Consider the following 18,323-nt stretch of genomic DNA (forward strand, 5'->3'; position numbering starts at 1 on the left):
TTTAGTCCCTAAAATTTCAATTGTTTTTATTTAGTCCTCAAATTTTGTGAATGTAACTCATGTTAGTCCCTAGACTAATTTTTGACATACAAACATTAACGGAATGCTGACGTAGACAGCCAAATGTCACGTTAGAATCTGTAAAACAGCATCGTTTTTATTTTGGTACTCCAATAGTCTAAAAAATATCGTAAAAAATATTTATTGAAACTTTATTTCTTAAAACAAATATTTTGGCATCGTTTTGGACTATTTAAACATCAAAACTAAAATGACGTTGTTTTATAAATTTCAACATGATATTTGATTGTCTATGTCAATAATATTTTTGTACCAAAAATTATTCCGACTAATATAAATCATATTTATAAATTTTAAAAAATAAAAAAAATAATTAAAACTTCAGAAACTAAATTAAAATTTGTATACAAGTTTAAGAATAAAATTAAGTATTAACCCATTACCGCTAATTTTTGTCTTTGAAGTCGAGCCCATATGAATGACCTTATCGTTGTCTCCTTTTCAGTAATATTCCAGAAGGAAAATGAAAATAATTTCAGCCATTCCCATTTTCTGGGTTTATTTTTTTTGACTTTTTGGTCAGGTCCCATTTTCTGGGTTGAAAAGTCTCTATAATATATATGAAGCATAGGGAAAAGCCAGAATTTCTTTCTCTCTTTTTATTTTTTGGTCCATAAGCCCATAGCTATAACCATAGGTTGATCCCGGAATTTTTCTATTTTAAGAGGTGACATCTTGTCCAAAAAGAGATGAGGAGACATGGACTAGGCCCAAAATCTCGTTATTGCAAGGTCCCAAAATAAAAATTGAGTATAAAAAAGGAAAATGTACCGTGCATACATGTATTTGACGCATCTAACTATGAAAACAATAATCAAATTAAGTTGATATAATAATTAACTCATTCATCTGTTTAGATAAATATTCGTTCTCTCCGAGGTTCCGTTTGGTTCATGTATTTGATGAGACATAGACACAGAGACACAGACATTAAAGACATGAACATAAAATATTTGTGTCTATGTATTGTGTTTGGCAAAAATAAGAAACAAGACACATATTTAAAAAAGACTGAATTACCCTTCATTCAACCACAAGTTTTACCACCATTATAATACACCTATTATTCCAAACAATGCATGCCATCACCATTAAATTTTTATTTCTTCTAATACCATCTTAAATTATCATTTAAATATTAAATATATAATTGTTCTTGAAAAAAAATAGAAAATTAAAGTTCAGAATTTATCAAAGATTAATCAAAATTTAAATGAATAAAAAAAATTAAATGTACAAATTTTTTTTGAAAAAAATAGAAAAGTAAATTTAGTTGTAGAATCTAAAAGAGAAAGAGAAAAAAAAAGATTTGGGAAGATAAGAGGACAAATTTTAAAAACTCAATAAGAGTAAAAGAGTAAAAAATTAGTGTCTCACAAATTGTGTCTCAATGTCTCACCAAATTAGAGGTACACAAATTTAGTGTTTCCGTGTCTATCCGTGTCCTCCCGTGTTCTTCGAAAATCTGTATCTCACCAAACCAAACAGCAAATATGTGTCACTATATACCACTGTGTCTATGTCTCAATGTCTATGTCTCAGTAACCAAACGCTACCTCATTCCTTTTCATTTTACATACACTATAAGAACATCTCGTGTGTATGCATGTATGTGCTGCAAAAAGTACATTTTCATGAAATAATATGATTAAACAATAAAAGGCATTTTAGTATTTGATTAAACTTGATTTTTTGTTCAACTATATTATTTTAATTATAAATTTTGGTCCGCCACTTTATGGGAACACTCACCATGTAAACGGCGTTATATATTGAATCCTGTACGCCAAATAATATCAGGAAGACATATATATAGATAGATTCGATTTGTTGGCTTTATGAAGTGCCACCTAGGAACTTTATCTCCCGGGTATGACACACTCATCAAACCTAAGGCCACATTTCTCCACGTTCCTTACACGCACTTTTTACTTTCTATATGGTTGGTAATTTTGGTAAAAATAGTGTAATATCATTATTTATTAAATTATGATATTCAAAATTTGTTATTGACGTATTATGCTTTTAAAAAAATTCTTAAAAAATGAAAAGACAAAAAGATATTTCGGCATCAGCAAATTCACTTTTTAAAATTAAAAAATAAAAAATTAATTTGTTATCAACAAATTTATTTTTTAAAATTTATAATTTGTTCGGTAAATTCTATTTACTTTCATATTTTTAAAAATAATAAACAATTATCCATGTTTTAGGATTTGACCTCCCAAGGAATCACATAAAGATTTTTTTTCCTCCTTACACGTCCTTCCAAATTCATCCTCTACGAATGTTGTTAACCTTTAATTTAATTAATTGTAATTGAAAATCGGAGAGTTAGACACAAACAAGTTTCACGGGTTTACTAATTAGTAATTACTATCAATTACAAAGCCTTAGAGAGAATTATCACCGACCTTTTTCATTTTTGATTAAAATTTTTAGCATATCATCTTTTTCGGTTAATAAGCTTTCAACAAAAGTAATAGATGAGATTTTCTGATTTTGAAAAAACGAAAAGTATATTGAGAGAATGAAAATACTAACCAATGTAAATAAAAAATATGTTGGATATTCAATTCAATAGGTATACAAATGATTATATTGATTATTTTTAATTGAATGGTTATTTCTTTTGATTTGATTTATTTATATACAATTAATAATAGTTGAATGTTTAATTCACTAGATGTGTGGATAATTCCTAATGTTAGGATTTAGAATGTAATTTGAAAATGAAGTATTTTTTTACTTTACTGGATCAATTTTAAAGTTTATTATTTAAATTTTTATAAAAATAATTGTTTACCTAACAAAACCTAACAAAACCGTTGAAAGAATTATCACTAGTTTTTATATATAAAAAATCTAAAATTTTATTAAATTCTTCCCCCAGATTATGACTATTTTAACTATATTTCTTTATATTTGTGCAAAAGTGAACTAGTGTTAACTTAATTATTGTGTTAATTTTTATAATTTTATCAAAAAAATTTAATTATAACTCTATGAAATTTGTCATTAAATCTTTATATTAGATAAAAACTATTAATTAAGTCTTTTCTTAATTATTTTTTAAAAAATATAAATTTTTAAAATATTTATTTTTATATTTGATATAAAATAAATTATAAAATATTTTATAATTATTATATTTTTATGAAAAATAAGAGAGAATTTACTTACAAATTTTAAATTATAAAACTTTAATTAAAAATTTAATAAAATTATAGAAATTAACATAATTATTAAACCACTAATGATTTTACTATTGCGGAATGTGGTAGAATTTCCGCTAAAAGGAACGGAGTTAATTACCAATAACTCTGTATATATACCGACCTAGCTCCCTTTCATATACCTGAATTAACTAAGCCGTGTTGAGCTATTTTATAGTATTAAGAAGTGAGAAACGATGGTGTTGCAGGTTCTTCTCCAGGCCAATAATCTGCACGAGGAAGAAGTTGTTCCTTACCATCATCATGAATGGTCTACTTCCAACCCCGTAATAGTACTGCCTGAAGGAGATGATGACGACGACGACGATGACGATGATGGTGGCTACGATTACGCTCCTGCAGCTTAAACTATAACAGATCACATGCTATAGTGATGAAATGATTACTGACATAATCTTATGCTAATACTGTGTGTATGTACATATATATGTCAAACCCTAGCTAGTTGTTGTTTGTTTAGAAACATAGGGTATGTATATATATATATATATATATATATATATATATATATATATATATATATATATATATATATATATAAATATATAGTTTGCTGCCATAGTCAACAATCTTTAATATATAGAGAGTAGTGTGCTTGAATTGTGGAAAATAAACTTGTATTGTTGTGCTATAATGTAGCATATAAACTTGTTACAAATTAAATATAATATGCGACATACATACGTGCGTCTTTATAATTTTTTCTTAATTAATTATTTGTTGATAGCTCTGTTTGAAAGTTAACTGCTTGCGTTTCCGTCAAAATAAAACCGATAGAATTGAAACAATATGAAGTGAGGTAATCAAATTAAGTTTTGTTAATTTTTTCTTATAGACGTCTAACTACTACTGATGATGATGATGATGATGATGATGATGATGATGATGATGATGATGATGATGATGAGTGGAACGCATTATATATGTAGAATAATACAAAGTTTCTGACCTCATCAGCAAACACCAGTTATATATAAGTATAACTAGGGCACACTTGCATGCAAACTGTGGCCATATTTATTAACTAGTGTATATATTATTAGTTTCAATCATTTACCAAATATATTAAAAACTGATTCTCTATTTATTTATACTCTTAACTAGGAAAACAACAATTCTTTAGTTAATATTAATTAATATTTTTTTAAAATTTATTTATTCTTTTAAATTTTAAATCTTAAATCTTTAAACTTTAAAACTTAAATCCTAAGGCTAAATTATAAATTTTCAAAAAACATAAAGGTTAAAAGTAATTTTGTAATAAAAAAATGATAAATTAAAAATTTGTTTTCTATGTTTATTTTATATATAATATGTAGATGCTAAAATTGTAGTAGTGCAAGTTCATCAATAACTTCCTCCTTCTTTTATAGCAGTATATAATGTAATAATATTTTTTGATATTCTGTATTTACAAAAATTAAATATTTATGAAAACATTTTGAATATAATCAACAAAAATACATTATGTATATATAAAAAATTAATTATAAAATCAATCATTATATATCTATAAATAAATATATATTATTTAATTTATTTTATTATATATAAATTTTAATATATATTTTATATCAATAATTAATTTAGCAGATAATTGTTTAATGATATTACAAAGCGGAGAAATGTCTTGTCAATTATGTGTGTGTGACAGAGAGAGTAATTCACTTGTGCTTCTCACTTCTTCTATAATATGGAAAAAGTGCAAATTTTGTTGTCCCTCTCTTCTCTAATCTAAAAGTCAATTTAATGGTATTTTTATTTAATTTATAATATGGATTTATCTGTGATGCATTTTTAGAATATACGTAAAATATATATTAAATTTATAAATTAAATTTTTTTTATTAAAAATATAAAAATTTAAAATTTTAATATATTTATTTTATATTATTAAATAAAAATATTTAAAAAAATTTTATTAATAATAAAATTATTATGTATAATTTTAAAATATATGTCAATTAAATTCTATAACTATTAATTAAAAATAATGAACCTACAATGAAAGAGAAAAATATTTAGTATATATGAAATTAATAATTCAACAAAAAAAAAGTAAAAAGAAGAGGTATTTTCTAAATTATTTTTTATTAGTTTAATATTAATAATAATTAATTATAATAAGAGTACATAAAGAGTATATCATATTAATAACTCAAATACAATTCTTAAATTCTAATTCCTAAATATTTTTTTTATTTTCAATATAAATGGGTATAAACTTAAAAATGTGCTCGAAATTGATATTGAAATAAAAATTCTCCTGAAAAGTCACCTCCCACTGAAAGCAGCTCATCTTCATAGGTAAATAAAAAAATAGGAAGAATGGATTTCATTTGAAATCTCCTATATAAAGTTAAGGAAGAAGAGGATGATCCAGATAAAAAAAAAGTTGGAAGAAATAGTTTAAGCTGCTCGACATAGAGAAGTCCTAATCCGCCGAATTACTGGCATCTAATAATCTGTTTCCTGTTTTAATACAGAAAAATAATATCCTTTATTGCCGAGACCAAGAAATTGATTTATAATGCTACTCTATTTATTGGAATTAAGGAATAGGATTGCCCTCCAGTTTTGAGAAATATCCTTAGTCACAGCGACATTGATCTTTCGATGAAGCTCTTTCTACAAGTATCTCACCTAATTGGGAATTTATTCATATGATTCTACCGTTCTACGTTTCCTGCCTCGTATCCTCAAAGATTAAGGCTGACACAAAAGACTTGATGCCTTAATTTCTTATATTGTTATTATTTCTTATTTTATAGAGTTAGTTCCACTCATTATAGGATCCATGGCTTGAATGTTAAGTTTCTTAATTTTAAGGCTGCTTGAAAAAGGATATTTTGTGGTTAATTTTATGTATTTTTTATATACTCTTATTATGATTAATTATTATCAATATTAAACTAATAAAAAAATATTCTAGATAACAAGACGCAAAATACAATATTAATAACTAGAGACATAGTTGAACAAAAAATGTTGAAGAACACTAATTTTCATATAAAAATTACATAATATTATTTATATTAAAATAAAATTTATAAATATAATTTTTTTAAAATTTATTATTAATACAATAATAAATAAATACTTTTATAAATAAAAATTATAAAATATTTTATAATATATAATACTTTTCAAATCTTAAGTGATTTAAAATCTTTAATTATTGAATGAGAACCAAACTTTTTAACAATATAATCTAAATAACCAAATTATCCATGAGAAAATCATTTTTTATTTTATTTTTTAATCTTGTCTATTTATTATTTTCATTGTTAAAAATGATCATTTTGTAGTATCTATAAAAATTGAAAGAATTAATATCAGACGAATTAATTTATCAATCAAGTAATACACTTTTGATTTTTTATTTTTTTTCTCCTAAGTATATACACAATTCATGAATAGTTGGTAGATTCTTCATTTTTGAAAGTTGACAAGCACTAAGAATAAAATATTGAAACCGAAAAGGCAAATTAATCTTCTCTTGTTATTCAGTAGAATTCTTGGGATAATAACGATCAACAAGAGTAAAAATCTTAGTAAAGTCAAATTTTTTGTAAGCATCCTTAGACATGAGAGTAGAGCTCAGACTTAGTAAATCTATGCATTGCTTGATTATTAAATTTACTATTCAACTCCTGTAATTGCTTACCAATTATGACTAAAAATATCTCCATTCTAAAATAATGCTCAACTGTAATATGATCTGTTTGATGACGTGAGTGTCCATGCTTTACTACATAAGAAGCATTTAAATAAGGAATTAGAATATCATGTTGCTCACAAAATGATTTCACATTTTTCAATAATTCCTCCCATCTATCATCTCTCATATATTGGATAAGTATTTTGGTAAAATGAACTAATTGCACATCATTAACTCTATCTTGAGACTGTGTTGTAAAGCTTGACAAAGAACATGAGTTATTCCTATAATGTCTTTCATCAAATACAACATCAATACAAACTCAAATGAAATCCAAGAAAAATAAGTTGATCTATCAACAATAACTTTTTATAAAACAGTCAACGTTACATTATACATGTTTATCAAATTGCAAACAAAAGAGAAATGAGAATCTCATCAAGTATCACTTGCTCCTTTTAAAAAGGTGCAAATTTGATTTGTCACTTTATTAGTTTTGAATTCATCAATCTCTAATTAATGCGCAATTTTATCTGTCATTGCATTATGTAACTCATTATGTTGCTTACTAGAAGAATAAATAATGTTGACAATGAAAGTCAATTTTAAAAAAAAAATTGATGCATAGTAATAACTTTTTTAGATGCAGCAACTAATGCAAGTTGTAATCGACAAGTAAAACAATAGATATAAAAAATATAAGGACAATCTTTTAAAAATAATGCTTGTACTCTACTCTCCTCTCATGTTGTCGGCACATACCATCTCATATCCTTGACCATGAATGTGGCACCATTTTATATCCTTGATCACGAATATTAGAGATATCAAAACGATGTCAAGAAAAAATGCTTCCATCATTCTTGTTTCAGAGTTAATGATATATGTAGTATCTTTAACATGTACAAGATAAAAAAATAATTAAAAGAAAATCATATATATCAACAAATCTCAAAATAAGTATCATTTGTTCATTTTTGGATTTATCACGAGTTTCATCTACTACAATGCAAAATTTAAAATCTTCAATTTTTTCACAAATATACTTTCTCACTTTATCTAAAAGAATATGCAAGATTTGTTTTTGAATTTGATGTGAAATATACTTAACATTATATGAAGTATTTTCTAACATAGATTTTATAACCCTTTATCATTATAAAATACTATGTGTTCAGTTGCTCGCCGGGATGGATGGTCAGTTGGATAGTTAGGTGTGAGTAATGGTGGGATGTAAGAGATCTGGACCTAGGCACGAGCTGGTCGAGGGGAAGTGCGGCCACAATTGTCGGTAGGTCGGCGGGTGGGGCCACCTGTATGGATACTCTGATGTTAAAGTAAGCGTCCGTACAATGAGACGACTCATTAAGGTAAAAGGATGACGTATCTGGGGAGAGGTAGGTCCCCTCCCTTTATCTGTAGTCGTTGGGTGGGCCCTTTCGTTTGGACCCCTGTGTCTGGAAGCATCCACCAGCTGTCCATGCCCTCACTGAGGATGACCACACGAGAGGCGAGTTCGTTTGGGCGGGTCAGGGACTCGCCGAGTTCGGGAGTAGGTTGGGTGAACCTCCAGCCTTTATTGGGCTAGACCAGAATAGTGCCCATAATGCGGCAAGTTGCAAGAATTGCAGTTGGCGTATTAATCCTGGGTCGTTGTCTTCTCGTGGGGTTGCTCTCCTTTAATCACAAGTTTGGCTATCCGAGGAATGCTTCTAGTACCTTCCTCGTGCACGTAAGCTGCCCCTTGCCGTTGTTTGGAGGGGTCGCTTCGGCTGAGGACATTAAATGCTCTTTATGAGTGATTTGAAAGCAGAGGGAAATGTCTATTTTACCCTTGGCTTTTCACACTCCCCCCTCGACAGTTACCATCTTCTTAATCACATTTTCCTTTTATTTTTCACTCACCTCATAACTGCTACTCTCCTCTATTACCATTTCTTCTTCCTCCTCCTCCGTGATTTACTGCCTCTATCCCTGGATCACTCGTGGGTCTTTGCACCGTTGCAATTTTTCATTTCATCCTTCCCTGTTTCACTTACTGGTAATTGGGCCTTTTTCGTGCTTACTTTGCTCATTTTGATGCTTCCTTTGTTGTTATTATTGCATTTTATAACTGTTTGCTTGGACTGAACTACTGTCTGTTAGCTAGCTCATAGGGGGTGCCATAAGTGTTTCTTTTCTGGATTTTAGGCTTGAAAATAGTGTGGTATGGTGTAGGACAGTAATAACGTAAAACTTAGTTTAGTTTTGGCTTTTGTCGAGCTTCCGACTTCCCGTTTTGACTTAAGTGGTGCCCCTACTATAGGTATAGCGCAACATCATCCCGTAAATCATTACGCCTGGGTTACTTTTGATGTTACGAACAAGTCCTCCAGGGTGAGCAAAGAGGATTTACATGAGTTTTGGAATTTGGGAGCACTGTGTAGGGGTGGTCTTGAGGAAGCCAACTACGACGTCTTCATACCGGGTGCCTGGGAGCGTATTTGCCAATATAATCTATCGTCTCCCTGGGTTTTCGATTGGCTATGGGTATGCAAGCCCATATTTACTACAGTGGGCATTCGAGTTCCATTCTCCCCCTTCATCATGGCTCTCCTAAGCTGGTGCGATGTTCCACCTTCACAACTCCATCCTAACAGCTGGGCTGCCATCCGATGCTTCGATATGGTATCTGAGTATTTGGAACTCTTGGCTTTTGTCGAGGTCTTCCTCTATTTCTTTCTTCTTACCAACCCTCCCGAGAAGGTAAACATAAAAAAGGTTATCTTTCTTTTCGAGTCACGCAGAACCAACGAATCTTTGGTCTGTTCGAGGATTCGTTCCACGGTTTCAAGGAAACGTTCTTCAAAGTACGTCCGGCTCGAGGCCGTCAACCCTTTTGGCTTACTCTTGAGGGGGAAAAGCACATACCGACCTACTGGAGCTTTGGGGCCGGCCCCAATTACTTGATTAAGATTACTTATGATGGGTTAGGACGGCAGAATCAACAAATCGCTGACATCTTGTTAACCATTTTTTGTTCTAAGAACCTCAACCCTCATCTTCTGATGGGTGACCGAGCAGCCGTTCATGATTGTATGGGTAAGACCCTATCGTTTACTATTATTTTTCCATTTTCTCAGTTTATGCATTGTTGTACCGCCCCCTGATTTCATAACTTATTTTTTTATGCATCTGTATTTTGCCGTAATTTTCTTTCCCTTAATCCCCTTCTCCTTGTTCTATTTCAGTTGGGATGGCGGCGGGGCACACTTATCTTACTTGTTTAATGACTCATCTTTTCTCAAAGAATAATAGTGAAAACGACAGCTCAGCAACCCCTACCATCGAACCCAAGGTTCCCCCGACCGGTGAGGGTGAAGCTTAATTGCATCCTCCGACCCAGACACCTCCCGTGAACCTTGCCACTGACGAAGCTGATCAGGGTAATGGGGTTGATATTGAGCCTGAGGAAGAGGTGATCGTCATCCTCAAACCCAAGAAGAGAAAAACTGATTCCAATTCGGGACAAGTTCTCACGGTGATGGAGAAAAATTTCGACGCAGGGTTCTTCATTGACTCCCAACTTTTGCTGAGCACTGAGGAATTCTTCCAGTATGAGGACCTGGCCGCTCAAGCGAGGTGGATGTACTTGGAAACCCGACTTGCCGAGGAGGAGAAGAAGGTGAAGGAGGCAAGTGAGGAGATCAACCGCCTCATAGAATATGACCTCTCCCTCTCCAAACAGTTTAATGAAGCTTATGGCCGGGCCACCACAGCAAAGAGTAAAGTAAAGGAGCTGGAGGAAAAGCTTGCGAGGTTCGTGAAGTTGGCGGACTCCACTCACCAAGAGGCCTTCAGCATGAAGAAGAAGAACAAGGAGATTCTCAAAGACGCCCGGGATGCCATTGTCGCTACCGAGGAGGCGATCAAGGCTCATGTCTCTCTCCTTGCTTACGACTTCGACACTTTCGCTGTTGGTGCCTTTAAAATGGTTCAAGATGAAAAAATTGTTGATATCCCGAGGAAGTGATGTGTTTTAGAACTTGTAATGTTTTTTGAACACTTTTCATTATTGGGCCGATGTGATGCCCCTTGTGTTTCTAAAGTTGTTACTTTGCCGTTGTTGGGCCGATGTGATGCCCTTTTGGACTGTCGTTTTAATGATTTTGAATCTTATAATTAGAATATTTGCATTATTTTGATCGCTTTACCGCTATATTGCTTCTTCGTTTGACCGTTAGGCCATAATTTAATGGATATCTGTATATGTTGCATCAGGGTTCCCGGGGTGACCAGTCCCGGGAAGCCAACTTTGTGACTTGGCAACAATGAATAAGTCAAAAATAAATTTCAAACATCAACACGTAATCGCTTTCCAACAATGGACTTCGTAAAACCCCTTGCCACTGTTCCGTTCTGATGGCAAGGGGAAAGAGTACCCCTTCTTTAACAATATATAATGATACAAGTAAATTGGTAAAACAAAGTAAATGAAGGTTAATGAAAATATAGATATTAAACGAGCTTTAGAGAAAAGGAAGATAACTGGTTAGACGGGAGGTCATCAAATCTTTAGGAGTGAAATCTCCTAAGGTTCATTACATTCTAAGTCCTTGGGATCTTCTTTTCGTCTAACTGCTCCAATTTGTAGGTGCCATTTCCGTGCACTTCTTTTACCCTATAGGGTCCTTCCAAATTAGGGGAGAGCTTCCCTTCCTCCAGGGTCGGCGGACCGATATTGTTGTGTCGTAGCACCAAGTTGCCTTCTTCAAACCTCCTATTTTGGACACTGCGGTTGTAGTGCAATGCTAACTTTGCTTCAATGCCGCTTCTGACAAGTGGACCATCTCCTTGGTCTCATCTATCAGGTCCTTCTTAGTCACTTTGTCACTTCTATTGAGGAGTAACATTGAGCTCAGTTCTCTTATTTCCATGGGAATCATCGTATCCACACTATCAGTAAGCTGGAAAGGCGTCTCTCCGGTAGAAGATTGTGGTGTTGTGCTGTAGGACCACAAGATCGAGGCTAACTCGTCTACCTAGGAGACCTTCCTCTAATCCAGTCGCCTTTTTAACCCACTCAGGATGACCTTGTTCGCCGCCTCAGCTTGTCCATTGCACTGGGTGTGTTCCACAGAAGAGAACTTTTGTTTGATTCCAAGGCCTGACAGGAACTTCCCAAATTTCTTGTCAGAAAACTGTGTTCCGTTATCCGACATCACGACCTCTGGAATCCGAACCTCGCAATCACTTGTCACTAAAGGAATTTTCGACAATTCACGGATGATATTCTTGCCAACAGTTCAACCTCCACCCATTTAGTGTAATAATCAATGGCTACATTTAGATACTTGGCCTGCCTTGGGGCCATTGGGAAGGGACCCAGCAAGTCAACTCCCATTGGAAGAAAGGTCGTAGGGATAGAACGGAGCTGAGCTCTTCTACCGGTGTGTTGTGGAAGTTTGCATTTTCTTGGCATTTCCTACATTTCTTAACGAACTCGCTCGCAAACATTAGCAATCATGGAAGGCCCATAATAACTAGCTCTGACGAGCTTCCGAGCTAAGGATTTTTCCCCCAATGTGGTATCCGTATCATCCTTCATGTACTTCTCTCAGGACATACTCCATTTGATCGGGCCGCAAGCACTACAGCAAGGGTTGGTTGAGCCATCTCTTGTATAGCTGCCCTTGTACCACTGTATACTTGGCAGCCTCTCTTCTCACAACCTTGGCTTCTTTCTTGTTTTCTGGCAACTCCTCTTCCTCGAGAAAATATTGGATCAGGCTGATCCAAGAAAGAGGTTCCTCTTGACCCTGTGTCAAGCAATGGGTCACCGATGACTAGGGATGTTCAAAACCGATCCGGACTGAACAAAACCGATCAATCGAACAAAAAAACTGAGAACCGAATAAACCGAAAAAACCAAAAAATTCATATTTTGCTGTTTTTTATGCGGTTCGGTTCGGTTTTCGGTTCTGACACTAAAAACCCTAATCGAACTAAACCGAACCAGTAACAAAAGAAATCCTAAAAAACCCTTCAGTTAACCCAACCCATTAGGCAGCCCATTACCCCACGGCCCACCTTCCCACCCCCATCAGAAAACCTAGCTTCCCCATTACCCCAACCCCTCGTCCCCACATAGCTAAAACTCTCAAAGAAATCCCATTACCCTAACCCTTCCAGCAGCTCCTCCCAGCCCCTCCCAGCCCCGCCGAACAGTGTCTCCCAGCCACTCCTAGCAGCCCCTCTCAGCCCCTAACTCTTCTTGCCCCTTTGCCTCCAATCTTCTCAACTCTCAGCGCCTTTTGCTCTCCCTCTCCCTTCTTTGTCCTCCCTCTGCTCCGCGCCTCCACCATTGCTGTCGGCCTGCCTCTGGACAACACCAAGAATGGAGCCTAAGTCAGGTTGGTTCTTCTACTTCCTCCCCATCGGTGGCTGCAAGCAGTGGTTTCAATTTTCCCTTTCTCCTTTATCTTTGTTCTGTTGTTGCTTTCTAAACTCATTGCATCTTTCATTTATTTTTTCGTGGTTCTTTTTTTTTTCAATAAAATTTGGCATTGGTTGATCCAGGTTTAACTGTCTAATTTTGAGAATTTGTTGCATAGCGTATAGCCTTACTGTTTCCTTTCTAACTTCGATGTTTAGTTTGCTTTTGATTCTTTTCTTGTTGATGTTTGCATATGATTTCTTATAACTGTAAGATAATTTTGGTGATTTTTGGTTAATATCTATTTATTTGTTTTAGGGTTGGTCCAATGGAGGATAGCCAGAAAATTGAAGAGCAAGTGCAGGAAGAAGTGATTTCAGACAATGGAACTGAAAAGAAGCAGGAAACTCGTGATGAGATGCTTTCGCAGTACAGGTGATGTTTTAGGCTTGTCATTTTAGTGAATCTATTTGGTTCTGCATGTTCATGTAGTATGATCTATTTGTCATGGAATCTATTGTATTTAATAGAAATTGTTGTAGTTCATTTCTGTTGCTAAGCAAGAGAGAAGAGTTTATGGTGAATTCGTGGTGTTTAGACAACACTGTAGCTTCAATAACCTAGTTAATGATATAAGGGACAATATATATAAGAAGAGCATCCAGGATAAAGTTTCAGTAGATTAACATGTTGAACTTGAAAGTAATAATGGAATACAAATTTCACTTGTAAAGTATTCATTCTGTTGATCAAATGTATTCCAGATGGGCTTCCTAATTACTGATTAGAAGTAATATCAATGTATCTTGTAATTGGTATGTGTCGGCTTTCCCTCACAATGTAGATATAGGCATATTGTCTCCTAGTAAATGTATGGGCAAGGTTGTTTCTTTTTCAAAACCTTAGCAAATTTCTTGACACTCAAATGAAAGGTTTCTATAACTATAATTAAGGCATGATTCATGGATTTCAGAGTTCATTGCGATTGGTGGCTGCTGTTATTTTTTATTTTTAACTTGTTTTTGATTCAATGATTTATTGTTATTCTGTTTTTTATTTTGATTCACTGTTAGTGTTGATATTTAATGTTGTATCTGTGATCTTTTTGCAGTTTGATCATAGTATGAGGGATAACATTAGTGAAATTGAAGGTGGAATTGGTGGATATGTAATATTGTAATCATTTTTTCATTAATGTAGCTTTTTAATTATAAATATTATTTGTTATGATTGTTTCTTGTTTTATAGAAGTTGCATCTACTCTTGATCCTAAAGTTTTTTTTATGTTTTATACGATTCTTCCTCTTTTAATTTTGTATCACTATATGCTCATATTGTTCATTATTTTTGTTTGAATTAATTAAAAAAATCGAACAAACCGAACCCAACCAAATTGATTATAATTGGTTTGGTTTGGTTTGGATGATCTTGATAAAAAAATCGAACCAAATCGAATCACAATTTTAATAAATGATCGGATCGGATGGCTTTTTCTTAAATAACGAACCAAACCGCATTGCAAACACCCCCTACCGATGACTTCTTTACTAAGCCTTGGATGAAAGATCGATTTCCCATTTCAGGCTTGGTGCTTACCAATTTTGTCAAAAGGGCTACTCTAGCATTTCTCTCTCTGGGTACATGTTGGACCACTACCTCCTTAAAATCCTTGCACAACTATTTGGTTCTTTCCTGATATTTTTGCAATAACAGGTCCCGAGCTTGGTATGTCCCATTCACTTGGGCTGTCACGACCTGAGAGTCGCTGTTAACTTCAAACTTTGCCACCCCGACCTCCTTGGCTAGAATCAAGCTGCCGATTATAGCTTCATATTCAGTTTGGTTGTTTGAAACCAGAAACTCGAATTTTATGGACTGCTTGTAGGTTTTTGGGCTTTCTAAAATGATCCTGGCTCCTCTGAATGCTGGTTGGAAGCTCCGTCTACATTGAGCTTCCACCGTGTGCTCAAGACTTCAAGAGCATCTCCGGTCACTTCAACTAAGAAATCAACCATCGCTTGCGCTTTGATAACGTGATGGGGTTCGTACTGGATATCATACTAAGACAGTTCTATCGCCCAAATCATCATTTATCTTGCCGGGTCAGGCTTTTGCAAGATTTGTCAGATTTCCTGGTCGGTTCGTAGGATGATCGGATGCCCTTGAAAGTATTGCCTTAACCTTCGAGAGTTGGAATGGCAAAACTCCACGAGACGCGGGGATCCCTCCGGGGACTACTCCAAATGGGGATCTGATTTTGGGAAATTTTTCCCGCAGAGATGGGGCGGAGGACACAATTCCACCGAGGCAGGCGTGGGGACCCGAGCAGGGATCCCCACCCCGTCCCCGTTAATCCCCGAAATTTATAAGTTTATTGAATTGCCCTTAATAGTTGAATTAACCTAATCCTCATTTGCATAACCCTTTTTCAATTCAGATATTCCTAACATTGTCCATACTCCATATCCATCCAACCTCTCTACAGCCACCCCCTCGCTACTCTCTCTTCTCGCTGCATTATCATGCCTTACTGTGCCATCATCCTCACTGTGTCGTGCTCTTTATTTGCGGTGTTCCTTTTCGTAATTCTGCCGTCGTGTCAATTTTCTACAGTTTGTGTGTTTTATGATGATTTCAGGTATTTTCTGGCTAAAATTGAAGAGCTTTGGCAAAGTCTGATTCAGAGACAGAGAAAGGACTGCAGATGTTGTCAAGATCTGACCTCTATGCACTTGGAGGAGTATTTCTGGAGCTACAAAAGTCCAAATGGCGTGCTCTCAACGGCTATGGAAAGCTAACATCCAGGACTTTCCAGAAATATATAATAGTTTATACTTTGCTTTGGAAATAAAGACCCAAAACTGGCGTTCAACGTCAGCCACCAGCCCCAGTCCTAGCGTCCAACGCCCAAAAGGGAGTAGCTAACGTGCAACGCTCATCCATGAGTCCAATGCTGGCGTTGGATGCCCAAAAGGGAGCATTATCTCGTGGCTTCACTTAAGCTCAGTCCAAAAACTCACCAAGTGGGCCTGGAAAGTGAATTTTCACACTACAAGACTAGGTTATGTTATTTTCTGTAATCTTTAGTTAGCAGATTAGTATATATAGGAGAAAATCACCCATGTTTAGGATCTTCTACCTCACCTTATGCCATATTTTCGAATTACATTATTTTTTTGTATAGTATGAGTCACTAACCTCCTAAGGTTAAGGTTAGGAGCTCTGCCGATTCTTATGAATTAATAATATCACTATTTTTTGTCAATCTATGCTTGATTCTATTCTAAGATGTATCTTCGTTCTTCATCCTAACGAATTGGGAGTGTAACTTTACCATCATCTCTATTCACATGGGTTCTTGTGAGTCCTTGACTGGATAGTATTGAACCACAAGCTTGATTATACATCTTTTAGACGGCTAATCCACGGATTCGTTGGGGACTTCTCAAGACATCAGTTCAGCCGAGGCACGGGGCGATTAGGGCTTTTGTGGTATAGGCTAGAACCCAAGGAGTAGCGTTCTCTGATCCAGAAGATTCGACCTTGTCTGTGGCATTTTGAGTAGGATCACAAAGGGAATGGACTGCTAGAGCTTTACCCCGTTCAGATTGGATGACCGCTGACCCGACATTTGATTTGAAGCAGAGAAGATTAATGACCGCTGACCCGACGTCAATCATTTACAGCCTGCCAGATAATGAATCAATCAGAAGTTAGAGTAGATGGTGAGAAAAGTTGATCTAGAAGGAAGAAGCATCTCCAAAGCCTCAACCGTCCTCATACCATTAATTTCATACCTATCTAGTAACGTTTTATTTATTTATCTATTTTATGCATTTTTTCGTGACAACTATATTTTCTATCCGCCTGACTAAGATCTTTAAGGTAACCACTGCTTGCTCAAATCAACAATCTCTGTGGGATTGACCCTCACTCACCTGAGGTATTACTTGGACGACCCGGTATACTTGCTGGTCTATTTGTGCGAAACGTGCGGAGTCAGTTTTGGCACCAACCAACTGTCCAGACACTCACTGGGGATGACTTCACGAGAGACGAGTTAGTTCGAACGGGTCGGTGACCCGCTGAGTTCGGGAGTAGGTCAAGTGGACCTCCTGCCCTTATTGAGCTGGGCCAGAATACTATGAGTTTTATTATTTCAAAAAATTTATCCCAATTCCTTAATTCCAAATCCATTGAGCTTTGGCTTATTGATATTGAGGTTAGAGAAAATATAACAATTTGTATATCGAGTAATGCACTTATGCCACATTGAATGAGTGAAATATAATATATAAAGTGACATTTTATATGCGAAAATACTAGATAATAAAAAAAAACTAAGCGAAAAATATTTAGAAAAATTAACATACTAGGACGGTAAAGAAAGAAGGTCAAGAAAATAAAGAAGAGAATCAAGAATCACTAAAGATTATAGAACGTATAACAAGTAAACAGAAGAGAGTTTGATTAGTTAGTGTTCTATTTCAATAACAAAAAGTAGTTAGTCTTTTAGCTATATATATATATATATATATATATATATATATATATATATATATATATATATATATATATATATAAGGTTTATGGTGTAGTCAATGGATATAATTCATTCCTATCAATTCTAGTCATAAAATATTACTTAATCACTTCTTCTCTGCACTCATATCTCAGCAAGCCTAATATCTTGTTGCAGAATTCATCTTAGTTCTTTGCTGCATTAATCTAATCAACTCATATTAGGTAAACTTCACATGGTATCAAGAGCAAAAGGGTAACACCATGGCTATGATCCTCAATTCCGCTGCATCATCTTTCAAATACTACCTTTCAGTCATCACAGACAAATTTGATGCAAATAATTTCATCCCATGGCACCATTTAGCCACCATTACAATTGAATCTCAAAATCTTGAAGATCATTTTC

General features: G+C 34.3%; 1 protein-coding gene across 1 annotated transcript; it reads right to left on the reverse strand.

The window, feature by feature from the left end:
* Positions 1-11,768: 11,768 nt before the first annotated feature.
* LOC130934791 (uncharacterized) lies at positions 11,769-12,179 on the reverse strand. Its single transcript, XM_057864327.1, has 2 exons — positions 12,037-12,179; positions 11,769-11,964 (listed from the first exon to the last, which is right to left on the reverse strand). Exons 1-2 carry the CDS (start codon positions 12,177-12,179, stop codon positions 11,769-11,771), a joined length of 339 nt encoding a protein of 112 aa, XP_057720310.1.
* Between the last annotated feature and the right edge of the window lie 6,144 nt (positions 12,180-18,323).

This window comes from Arachis stenosperma, chromosome 1, assembly GCF_014773155.1.
Source record: "Arachis stenosperma cultivar V10309 chromosome 1, arast.V10309.gnm1.PFL2, whole genome shotgun sequence".
Taxonomy (NCBI): Eukaryota; Viridiplantae; Streptophyta; class Magnoliopsida; order Fabales; family Fabaceae; genus Arachis; species Arachis stenosperma.